The following is a 12188-nucleotide window of genomic DNA, read 5'->3' as shown; positions in this document are numbered from 1 at the left end:
CTCTAACATTAGCTGTGCTGTGAGTAGATACTTGGGCTTATATGTGGTTAGGATCTACCTGACCCTTCATGAGATCACCAAAAGCATCTTTTGTGGCTTTTTCCTTTTTTTTTTTTTTTTTTTTGTTTTCAGGTTGCATTGTTAGCATATTCATAACAGATGGTATATATAGTATATTCCATCATAAATCAAAGTTGGTTATTTTCTTATGAATGCAATATTCTTCTAAGTCTTGTGATCTGGACTACAGACCAGATTACCCTAGACCATATCATACCAATATGCTCCCTCCTGACATCAAAGTCAGTCAATCTAAGTCTTATTCAGCCACTAAGCCCTTGTTCAAGTATTTTTAATGCTGAACTTTAAATAAATAAATAAAAATGGAGAATTGACAGATTTCTCCCCTATGGCTATTAGAACATTTGTCTGTTTGAACACAATAGTACAGCAGTTCTCAAGTGATCATGTTAAAAAACAACCACCAAAACCTCCTCCAAATAAATAATCTTTTCAAACTGTGGCCACAGAATCATTCATTACAAAAGCCTGACAGTTGCTGATAATAGCTTGATCCACATTTGTCACCATGCTTCAAAAACCACAGAAAACAAAACAAAACAAAACAAAACAAAACAAAACAACAAAAAAAAAGATGTATAGAAGTGTTGTTAGAGTCTGTATCTTCCTAGAGCCTCATGGACTGTGTTCTGAACTTGCGTCTGAGTATGTGCTAAGGGAGCTGGCAGACGTGGTCGCCAAGCCGCTCTCTATCATCTTTGAAAGGTCCGGGAGAATGGGTAAGGTGCCTGAAGACTGGAGGTTAGCCAATGTCACTCCAGTTTTCAAGAAGGGCAGGAAGGAGGATCCGGGAAACTATAGGACAGTCAGTCTCACCTCTGTCCCTGGAAAGGTGTTGGAGCAACTTGTTCTGAAAAGAAATCTGTTCTTGGCAGATTTCTGTCATCCTCAGAAAAGCAATCTGCCAGCACTACATTCACTGCACAGAAATTTAACACATTGGAGCTGGCAGACAATCTAGTCAGTGCTAATGATAGAACATAGCTGTGGCCAAAAACCTTTAGTTGTTTCAGATGGTTTGGGGGTTTTGGATGAAACACATAGTGACAGATGCTTTTCATGCATTGCTGTTAGTGCTGCTGTGATCTGATGGAGGTAGAGCCTTGTAGTGTGCAGTTGTACTGACTCTTCTGGCTGAAGAAATTATTTAGATCCCTCCTGCTACTTTACTCAGAGCTGCTTTTGTCTGGAGAGTATCTTTTGGGATGATGAACACCTGAGATGTGGCTGCAGCTTGCATAGTTACTCTAATGATCTAAGGCAACAAAGTCACAGAAACCATCAGCACCATCAGGCTGACAGGATCAGTGGAAAGATACTAACCTGGCTTCCCCACTTGGCCCCAAGGTTGACAAAATTTAAGGTACTTACTGGAAAAAGCCAGCATGTGTAGGCTGGTTAGCAATAAGAGAGAATGCTGCAGTCCCCTAACCTTTCCTTCACAAACAAAAAGGAAAGGAAGGTCAGATAAGGACAGATAGTGTTTTTATAAGGCAGGAAGCTTTGCGACCTCCTAGTCTGCAGCTGCTGTGCCAAAACGAGTCATCAGGAGCTTTTAAATCTCACAGTTAATGTGGTCTCTCTACTAAGCTGGTGTTTTATTTACTTGTTTATTCACTCTTACTCCTTTTTTCCTCATCTTGTTCAATAAAAACTCTACACACTTCATGCCTTATTGGGATGCAGAAAAAAAGATTGGAAAAGGCACTCACAGAACAAGTTTCTGGGCCTTTCTGTATGACTGCTCAGTTTGTTATCACAAACTGGGAGGCACGTAGGTTTCTAATTGTTCACTTATTTTCATAGAGAAACTGAGATTCAGATATTTTGCCCATGAAGACCCGACTAACAGAAATGCAAAATTCAACTGTAAGCCCAGCTGACCTGCCCAACACACCGGCCTGACTCAGTCATCTGTTAGCAAGGAATACAGAGAAGGATTAAACCTCTAACAGTGCTGCAGAAAATCCCCAGAAAAATACAAGATACTGTGCTAATGCTATTCATGTAGTTTCACTTTGTAGCAATACTGACAAATCAGGTGCTGAAATTACAGCCACTTAATTTTACCGAATGAAGGCTGCTGCTTTTGAACACCAGATATGCTATGAAGATAAACTATGTGGTTGCGGTGGTCTAGCTTGTGGCAAAGGCAGCCAGAATCTGCCTTTGTTAGCAACAGTTAGCAATACCTCTACACAGAGTGGGTGTTTCTGACTTGCTATGTTGTGTATTGCCTTAGATCCTACTGCCATGGTTTGCATTGCAGACTTCAGCAAAGTCAGGCAGCTCTAAATGCCTCAGTTCCTCGTGCCGCTGCCTGTAAACAGGGGTTGCATCTGGCAGCAGGAGGCAGAGGAAACAGCAGTGGCTGGTAGGAGCCTGGAAAGAATCAGGGCATCAGAGTGGCTAAAGTCTCTTGAGGTATATCCAGGTGCCAGCCAGAGCACCTTCACAAGTTTGAAGCTGAGAAGATGGATTGTGTAGGAATCCGGCTTTGACCTGGAAACATTTCAGCATCCAGAGCTCTGGATAAAGGAGACATTAAGCAATGTTTTAGACACGCACAAAAAATTTCTGTATGCACTTGGAACGATTTTCTAATCCCTGTGAATCTATTACAGATTATTCCTGCAGTTTCAGATGGATGCCTTATTACTCATCTCTAGGTCTAAGCTGGGGAAACATCTTACTATGCAGTCTTAAAAAAGTGTGCTACTATATACTAGAGTAGAGTAGAGTAGAGTAGAGTAGAGTAGAGTAGAATAGAATAGAATAGAATAGAATAGAATAGAATTTAGTGGGAAGAGACCTACAAATATCATCTACCTACAAAGTCCAACTGCCTGAGCACTTCAAGGCTAACTAAATGTTAAAGCATATTAACGAGGGCATTGTCCAAATGCCTATTTAACACTGACAGGCATGGGACATATACTGCCTTTCTAAGAAGCCTGTTCCAGTGTTGGACCACTCTCACGGTAAAGAAATTTTTCCTCACGTCCAGTCTAACCCCCCCCCCAGTGCATCTCTGTGCCATTCCCCATGTGTCCTGTCATCAATGACCAGTGTCTGCCTCTGTGCTTCCCCTCCTCAGGGAGCTGCAGAGAGCAAGGAGGTTGCCTCATGGCCTTCTCCAGACAGCCCAAGCATCCTCAACCTCTCCTCACAGGACATGCTTTCCTGCACTTTTACCAGCGTTGTTGCCCTCCTCTGGATGCTTTCAAGAACCTTAACATCCTTTTTAGATTGTGCAGCCCAGAACTGCACGGAATATTCAAGGTGAGGCCGCACCAATGCTAAATATAGCGGGAGAATCACCTCTTTTGACCAGCTGACTAAGCTGTGTTTAATGCATCTCAAAATGCAGTTTGCCCTTTTGGCTGCCAGAGCACACTGCTGGCTCACATTGAGCCTGCTATCAGCCAGCAGTCCCAGAGCCTTTTCCAGAGGTGGATACATTTTAATATTGAGGAAATTACTCCCGTGCACACAGGATTAAAGGCATGTCTAAAATGAGGAAAAAAAGGTCTCAGTTTCATATGGAAAATTATTTGTTTCATAGCTTAAACTTACTGCTTCTTCCTCTCTGTAAATTTGGGTTTGGTGACAAGTGCAGCAATGTTCAACACAAGACATGTAGAAGGTTTTATATATATATATAATGGACCTATAAGGTGATGACAGATTCTCATCCTTCATTTTTAGAAATTATGTTTCTGGTTAAGAAACACTAGAAAATGAAATCAACTACATCCAGAAAAGCAGGAAAAAAAAAAAAAAAAGGTAAATAAAAAAGATAACAAACTCATTGTATACATAAGGGTCTGGTGGCTTGATCAGGTGAAATGTTAAATTTTATGTTCACAGCATTGTGGAATCAGATGAAAATGTGTATGAACTAATGGATGCAATAAAATACATGGTATTATCTCCTTGCTCTACTGAGTACAATCTATATCTATGGATAGTGTAACTTAGAATTCCTAGAAAGTGGAGTTTAGGGTTCAAGAAATTTTAATAATTTCAGAGAAGAATTTTACGTCTGTCTGCCTAATTTCTGTGTTGCTATTCACAGGATTTATATGAAGGTATCATGAAAGTGCTTGGAGAAGATGAACAGGAAGAGGTTGAACTCAAGCAGAGCTTAAGTGAACTCTCTGAGATTTATGAATTACACCAAGAGATCCTGGGAGAGCTGGAAGAAAGAGTTCTTAAATGGTAAGTAAGGAATGGTACAGCTTGACAGCCTTAACATAACCTCTATGACACAGTGTTCCCTTGACCTTCCCCCAGCAACAAGGCTGGGATACCAGCAGGGGTGAAAGATGAAGCTGAACTACTTTGGCAGATTTTTCATACAGAAAAGTAAACATACAGACTGTTAGGCTGAGAAAGCAAATACTGAAACACTTCCACAGTGCACAGCCCACAGCTCTGAAATGGCCTCGTTGTAACAAGTCTGTTTCATATACATTATCCTGTCTTTCCTTTGCCTTGCATGTTTAGTCAAGCCAGTTCACACTCCTCACCAAGCGGCTTCATACACAATATCCTGTAAGTCACAGACTTGTGCTGTGGAAGGCAAGAACAGCTTCAGACATCAGAGCTAACTAAAGAAGATTCTTTGCTTACAGAAGTCTACATAGCAACTGCATAGCTCTCAGATAAGGAGCACCCCTCACTCCAACCCCAAAGCAAGGCTTTGCACTGGCTAGGCTTCCAAGCCAAGCAGACCCTGCCAGCCTGCAGAGGTACTCCACTTATGCCAAACACCCTCACAGGGTGAATTTCCATTTGCCAGCAGTCCTGGCTAACCTATTTTGTGATCTCAGATTTTGTCCTGTTTTCTCCTTGTACATGCTGTACATGTACATGACATTTGTCATCATGTGGCATTTGCAGGGCAACCAGGCGATCAGTCCTAGTCAGCATGGGTTTATGAAAGGCAGGTCCTGCTTGACAAACCTAATCTTCTTCTATGACAGTGACACACTTAGTGGATGAGGGAAAGGCTGTGGATGTGGTCTACCTTGACTTCAGTAAGGCTTTTGACACCATTTCCCACAGCATTCTCCTGAAGAAACTGGCTGCTCATGGCTTGGACTGGCGTACGCTTCGTTGGGTTAAAAATTGCCTGGGTAGCTGGGTCCAAAGAGTTGTGGTGAATGGAGCTAAATCCAGTTGGAGGCTGGTCACTAGCAGCATCCCCCAGGGCTCAGTATTGGGGCCAGTTCTCTTCAATATCCTTATTGGTGATCTGGATGAGGGGATTGAGTGCACCCTCAGTAAGTTTGCAGACAGCACCAAGTTAGGTGCATGTGTCGATCTACTCGAGGGTAGAAAGGCTCTGCAGAACGATCTGGATAGGCTGGACTGATGGGCTGAGGCCAACTGTATAAAGTTCAACAAGGCCAAGTGCCGGGTCCTGCACCTCGGGCACAACAACCCCAAGCAGAGCTACAGGCTGGGAGATGAGTGGCTGGAAAAATGCCTGGCAGAGAAGGACATGGGAGTATTGGTTGATAGTTGGCTGAATATGAGCCAGCAATGTGCTCATGTGGCCAAGAAGGCCAATAGCATCCTGGCTTTTATCAGAAACAGTGTGGCCAGCAGGACTAGGGGAGTGATTGTCCCCCTGTACTCAGCTCTGGTGAGGCCGCACCTCAAGTACTGTGTTCAGTTTGGGCCCCTCACTGCAAGGACATGGAGGTGCTTGAGTGAGTCCAGAGAAGGGCTGCGACGCTGGTGAGGGGCCTGGAGAACAAGTCTTACGAGGAGTGGCTGAGGGAGCTGGGGTTGTTGAGCCTGGAGAAGAGGAGGCTCACGGGTGACCTTATCGCTCTCTACAGGTACCTTAAAGGGGGTTGCTGTGAGGTGGGTCTGTTCTCCCACATCCCTAGTGATAGGAGAAGGGGGAATAGGCTAAAGTTGCGCCAGGGAAGATTTAGGTTGGGTATTAGGAAAAGCTTCTTTACCGAAAGGGATGTTGGGCATTGGAATGGGCTGCCCAGGGAAGTGGTTGTCACCATCCCTAGAGGTATTTAAAAGACGTTTAGATGTAGAGCTTAGTGATATAGTTTAGTGGAAGACTTGTTAGTGTTAGGTCATAGGTTGGATTAGGTGATCTTAGAGGTCTCTTCCAACCTAAACTATTCTGTGATTCTGTGATATGCTTCATAAATAATTCAGTACTGTGCTACTGGGTGTTGAAGAAGCCAATGGTTGGGCAGTGCTGAGCAGGGAGTAATGAAGAAGAAATGAAGATACAATATTACAACTGAAGACATGATGCTATCTTCCACAACCAATGCTCAAAGCCCTGCAGCAGCTGAAAAGTCTGTTCAGAGTAGCAGAAGCAGTGTCCGGAAAGGAGACAGCCTGCCTGCTACAGACACATATGGCTGCCGTGGCACTAGCACAGCCAAAGGATTGACACCTCAAGGTGCCCGTTCCACAGCAACCCATTTTGTTGTCCAGTGTGTTTAGGAAGTATTTCCTATTTCCTGCCATTTAACCTAGGCTTTAGCTGCACAATGTGCCTAGCCACTGTGGGTCTGATGAATAGAACTGCTGCAATGAGAAAGAAGCAGACCTTTTCTTCTTTAATTTGTTTGCCTTTTTTTTATTATTTTTATTATTATTATTATTATTATTATTATTATTATTTTTTCTTTCTGTGGCCCTAGGGAGGAACACCAGAAAGTTGCTGATGTTTTTCTCTCCAGAAAATCAAGGCTGAATCACCACACAGCTTACATTATACAGTTTGATAGGAATTTGGCTTTGCTAGATGAAACTTGCCATAAATATTCCCAACTGGCTACCATCATTCAGGAGTTTGAGGTAAGGCCCTTTTGTTTTTTTACCTGCAATGATGTATAGCTGCACCACAAGACGTACTCGAGCATTTTTTCTGCAATTCCACTGGTGTTTCCAGAGGGTAGAATGGGAGAATAGCTCCTCACACATCCTGCTAATTGAACTGAAGTAAGATGTTCACATGTGCATGATGTGCTTCTGTGTCTGTATCTGTTCCCCATGTGATACAGAATGTATGTTTGTGAGTCCACAGATCCGTTAATATATTTTGTTGAAATATATGCAGATAGTGGAATAGTTTGTCATTCATACATTTAACATCTCAGTCCCTCTGAGGATGGGTTAAAGTTAATAACTGTTATTGTTACTGTGTCTTCTTATCTATTCTTCTTTCACTGCATTTTCCATCTTTTCTTTTGTACCGGGTCTGGCCAGGATGAATGTTAGGGTTAGGCTGCATGAGTGCTTATCTGCTGGCTGGGGTCAACCCACAACATCTTTAGAATCACATTTCTCTGCATTTTAAAATGCCTGTTACTGCTTCCTCTGCTTACAGAGGATCTTGTGACAGGCAGCTAATTGAACTGCAGAGGAAGACACCACCTCCATTAGCCAAATACAGGGTTCTGTACCTCCAGACCCCCCCGAATGGTCTGTAACCTTTGGGCCTGTACCACTGAGCAAGAAACATATTTTCCAGTTGTGGTAACTTAACTCATCCCTGTTGAGTGACTGAAAAACACCATCAAAATGCAACAGACATAAACTGAAGCCACAGTTCTTGATAACATTTTAAGGTATTGGCAATATGGCTGGTTCACATCATTTCAAAACTGTAAAGCCATAAGTGGATGGAAAGTTCAGCTGGGCTATACTAATACTGTTGAGCTAAAATGGTCAAAGACATGCTGCTTTAATGTTGATCCAGAATCCATGTTTCTTATTATCTTTGTCTGGTCAAAGAAATAACAATGATTACTTGGGTGTAAGAGGGCCTGTGGGATAAATTAGTGATTGGACCTTAAGGGTTATTTAGAATACCAGCTCTAAGGAGTACGGATTGTGTTTTTCTCTGCAGCACATGTGAAACATTAAGGATAACAATTGATTTCAAAAGACATTTGGAAGTCAGCATTTACAAACAGATACCTTGTAGTCACCGTATTTATTTCCTGTTAGCACATAAGGGTAGCTCTGATGGCTCACACTGCTATGAACATGAACTTGTCAAACTCAGGTTTTCTACTGATGATCAGTATTCCTAGCATCCCTCCTGGTCACAGGTCTGTGGACTTCTGTCTTAAATATCAACCCTAAAAACTGTCTCTCATATCTAAGAAAGCAGTTGGAGCTTCACCTAGGATGAGATCAGCAGGATTTTAATCTAGAATAAGTGAGCTCTGTTACTTCTTGACCTTTTGCATGCACACACACACAAACAAATTTGGGGTAGGTGTCTATCAGACCTTTCCTATTGCATTTTTAAAAACATGGCCACTATTAGCTCCCTAGTCTAACAACAAAGAATTTAGTTCCTCATCTTGTTTCTGTTACCTTTGAATTGAATATGGGGGCTGGGAATGCTCAGCACAACCCTGAATGCACATTTAGTAAGAGCAGTCTAGAGCAGTCTGTCAGTTAGAGGAGTAATACAGTAACATGAAACATCTTTTCTGCCTGAGAAAATACTGTCTCTTCCATGACTTTCTTTAAACAGTTAAGATTCCTATTCCCCCTTTTGTCCCATCTCCCTTCACAAGTGGCAAACACTGCAGAAATTTTGGACGATGAACATTGAAACCCTGTGAAACTTGGCTGGCTTTCAGACTCAGACCTCATAAAGAACCAGCTGTGTTCTGCGCTATTCCGCTCAGGTCCTGGCAAGCTTCTGCTTCTTGGTGCCTTTGGAGATGGAGGTTTTTGAGGACTGAGTTTTGTGGATTGCTGTTGGTTTGGCAGCAGTGTTGCAATGCTCAACATATACACAGCAAGTTTCCTATTTTAACTAAGACTTTATGAGGCCATATGCAATGGGCTGAATCTACAGGAAAAAAGTAAAGAGAAAAATGCTTCTTCATGTGTGTATTAAATCAGATCACAAGATCCCTCTGTTTTGTTTTAAACACTCTCCAGACACTCAGTTCCAACTCCATCACAGAAAGGCGCTTTGCTGTATGCTGCTCAATTCCATGTCTTGAATTAAGATACTAAAAATTTGCAAACAGAACACACTTCCATCAAAAAAACAACAAAGATTACAAGCTTCACTGAGATCTGATACTTCTGGCTCTTTATATGCCACCCTAAAATTTTTATCCAACCTTTACCTTCTAAATGGTGTTCACTTTCTTCCCTTTTCCCTCTTAGTCCAAACTATTTGCAAATGATGCCATAGAAAATAAATTCTTAGAAGTACTTCTTTACAGTTACAAATACCCCTTAGCAACTTGGTAAATTGGGAATGGTTCAATAGAATTTGTGCATTTGACTGTTAGCAAAATATCAAGGGGACACATCAGGTGGAGGAGATGACAGTTTGCTGCTGAGCTCATGCATCCATGATCTTTGTTTCCTCTCCTTTCCCTTGAGGACAGAAGAGCTCTGGTGGAAGCCCACAGAGTGTGAAACACCAGCTTTTGAAAGTGGTGCAGCGTGTCTTCCAATATCGTGTGCTGCTCACAGGTCAGTAAAACTAAATCATTCTTAAAGGTATTCAGTGGAAACCCTCCCATGTTGGCCTGTGCTACAGACTGATGCCATGACTCTAAATTAGGTCTGGATGGGATTTCCTGGGAACTTCAGTCTGCTTAATACAGGATTCAGAGAGCCTGGCACTTCTTCAGCACAGCCATACTAAAAGGTCACTAAAAAGTGTGAAGTCAGGTGCTTTTAGCCATTCCTTCCTGGCTTTTCCCTTCCATGAGTTAGGAGAGGCAGAACTCAGGAACCTTGCTGCCAGCAGTCAGGTTTGATTCTATGTATGTCAAGGGCAATTATCAGAGGCAATTATCAGAGGTAGTAGGGCACGGTAGTCCCCAGCAAGGGGAGGCAGTCTGCACTTTATTCTGTACGACAGTGGCAAGCACCATGTCCTCTTCCTCCATCAACAAAGGAGTTGTACCCAGTACTGCACCTTGAGCACCATGTACAGTAAGGCAGCCCAATTTCTTCATGGTCTAGGAGGCAGAGATCCAGATTTACACTACATTTACAGTAAAACCTTCCCTGTATATTCCCTTTACATATACATTTCTCCTACCCAGAGTCTCTCCAAGGTGAGTGGTTCTGTTCTCCCCAGTGGCTTATTCTGTGCAAGCCACTGCAAATATAGTAAGACCAAGGCTGTGAAGAGAGCAGTCTTTTTGGAGCAGGATGCGGGCCCTAAAAGAATTGTGAAGTTCAGATTTGTTACTAATGAACTGGTTATGAAAGGAAATGGTGAAATGTAGCCAATGAATCTCAGTGTTGTCATGTAATTTTGTCAGATTGAAACACAAAAAGGAGGGATCCATAGACATAAAGATGGTGAAATGTTTTAGAAGTATGTATATGTATGGGTGGAGAGGGATGCAAGATGAGTTATGTGTGGGACGGTAAAAAGGAAACTATAAATCCTGCCCATACTCAACAGCTGATGAAATGCACGGCATATTAGAAGGGACTCCTATAAACACAGCAGAACAAAGGGACCATATGAATTTTTATTCACAGCACAGATTAGCAGCAGTTTCATCTTGCTCTAGACACTTTGATCAAGGATGCAACTCATTTTTCACAGCTGTTCTTTCCTTTTTGAGTAGCAGCAATACAAATGAGCACCGGATGCCAATAGCAGGACTTTTTCTCTGTCTGACTTGCTTCCTTCACTGGGTGTGTCTACATTAAGGGCAACTTTCCAGACGAGTGGGGTGCAGGAATTAGTTGTCTCACATGATACTTACAGTGTTTTTAGTGCATGCACACAAACAGTGCCTCTGAGGAAATGGACTTGTCACATCCCTGTCAGAAATACCCCCACAATACTCCATTTTCTCTGTCCATATCTGTGGTCCATGGGGCAAATTGCAAACATGAAGCACTGTATTTTGTGAGAGAGCTGGAAGAGTCTGAGTGAAGCTCCAGTGGCTGGACATTCCCTCCATGCCTGAAGCAACTTGAGCTTTTCCTTAGTGCCCAGGTACTGGCACTAACTGCAAAAATGAAAGCTTTTGTGAGCTCTGGGGTAAGGTGTGCTGGTTCAAAATGTTCCAGAAAATAGCTACTACTACAGTTCTTCACCTCATGAAACCAAGCCCTTCTTTGGCTGCCAGAACAGGGTGAATCTGGAACAGTGCAGTCCTTCAATTCTCTAAGTAATGTTAAAAAAAAAAAAAAAGGTGTTTTTGTGTGTTCATAACTGGCTGTTTCTACCAGATAAAGACGGGTATTTTATCAGGATATTGGTTGCCAGTTACTGTACTACAGCCAAAAGGAGTTGTCCACTCAATTAAATGTCTGTAACCAAGGACACCAAGAGCTTGCAACTGTAAAAAGCAATGCTAAATATTGCCTGATAGCACTGCCTGAGTGCAGGCAGACACTTTACTGAATGCATGAGAAAGCCAAGCAGATTTGGGAGCTGCAGGGAGAGAACAGCACCAGAAAGAGGAACACGTACGGATAGGATATTCAAGGGAATGGATATCCATGAGCACCACAATAGCCAGCTCATGGGCTTGTTTCTTGGATTCAGAATTTAGGAGATTGGATTAATCAGAGAGATAAGAAAAAAGTATTTCATGATTAGGCTTTAAAAATGGTGGTGCTCATATACTACAGCTATTAAAGGCACAGACAAAAACATACAGATGATTTATCATAGAATCATAGAATCATTAAAGTTGGAAAAGACCTCCAATATCACCTGGTCCAACCATTCCCGTACATCAATATCACCCACTAAACCATGTCCCTAAAGTCAAATAGTCCAAATAAAGCTGTCAGGTTAAAGGTCTGTAGATAATGCAAAAATAATTCCTGTAAATGCAAGTCCTATTTTTCAGAATGTGATGGAGTTCAGAAGTAATCATTAAACTCTGCATGTACAGAACCACTCTCTTTCTTGTGTCTACAGAATTCATGTAATACATTTTAAACTAACAGAGAAAATACGTCATTATAGCCAACACCATTCATTCAGATGGGAAACCAGAATTCCTGGGAAGAACAATTATTTGTCAAATGGTGCTATTCAGCAATTATTTTGGCAGAGAAACCAGGAAATATTATTGTCACTCTGTTTGTTG

At 42.1% G+C, this 12188-nt stretch overlaps 1 protein-coding gene across 4 annotated transcripts in view; it reads left to right on the top strand.

Annotated features, from left to right (window-relative positions):
* The window catches only part of FGD5 (FYVE, RhoGEF and PH domain containing 5), a 104237-nt gene that overhangs the window by 57566 nt on the left and 34483 nt on the right, over positions 1 to 12188 (top strand). For all 4 annotated transcript variants that reach the window (XM_035337542.1, XM_035337541.1, XM_035337540.1 and 1 more), the window contains exons 6-8: positions 4160 to 4302; positions 6771 to 6927; positions 9498 to 9585. In XM_035337542.1, coding sequence (XP_035193433.1) covers positions 4160 to 4302; positions 6771 to 6927; positions 9498 to 9585 — 388 coding nt within the window. The remainder of the gene's footprint in view (positions 1 to 4159; positions 4303 to 6770; positions 6928 to 9497; positions 9586 to 12188) is intronic.

The sequence above is a fragment of the Oxyura jamaicensis genome, chromosome 12 (genome assembly GCF_011077185.1).
Source record: "Oxyura jamaicensis isolate SHBP4307 breed ruddy duck chromosome 12, BPBGC_Ojam_1.0, whole genome shotgun sequence".
NCBI classification, from domain to species: domain Eukaryota; kingdom Metazoa; phylum Chordata; class Aves; order Anseriformes; family Anatidae; genus Oxyura; species Oxyura jamaicensis.
This window is presented reverse-complemented; position numbering and strand designations above follow the sequence as displayed.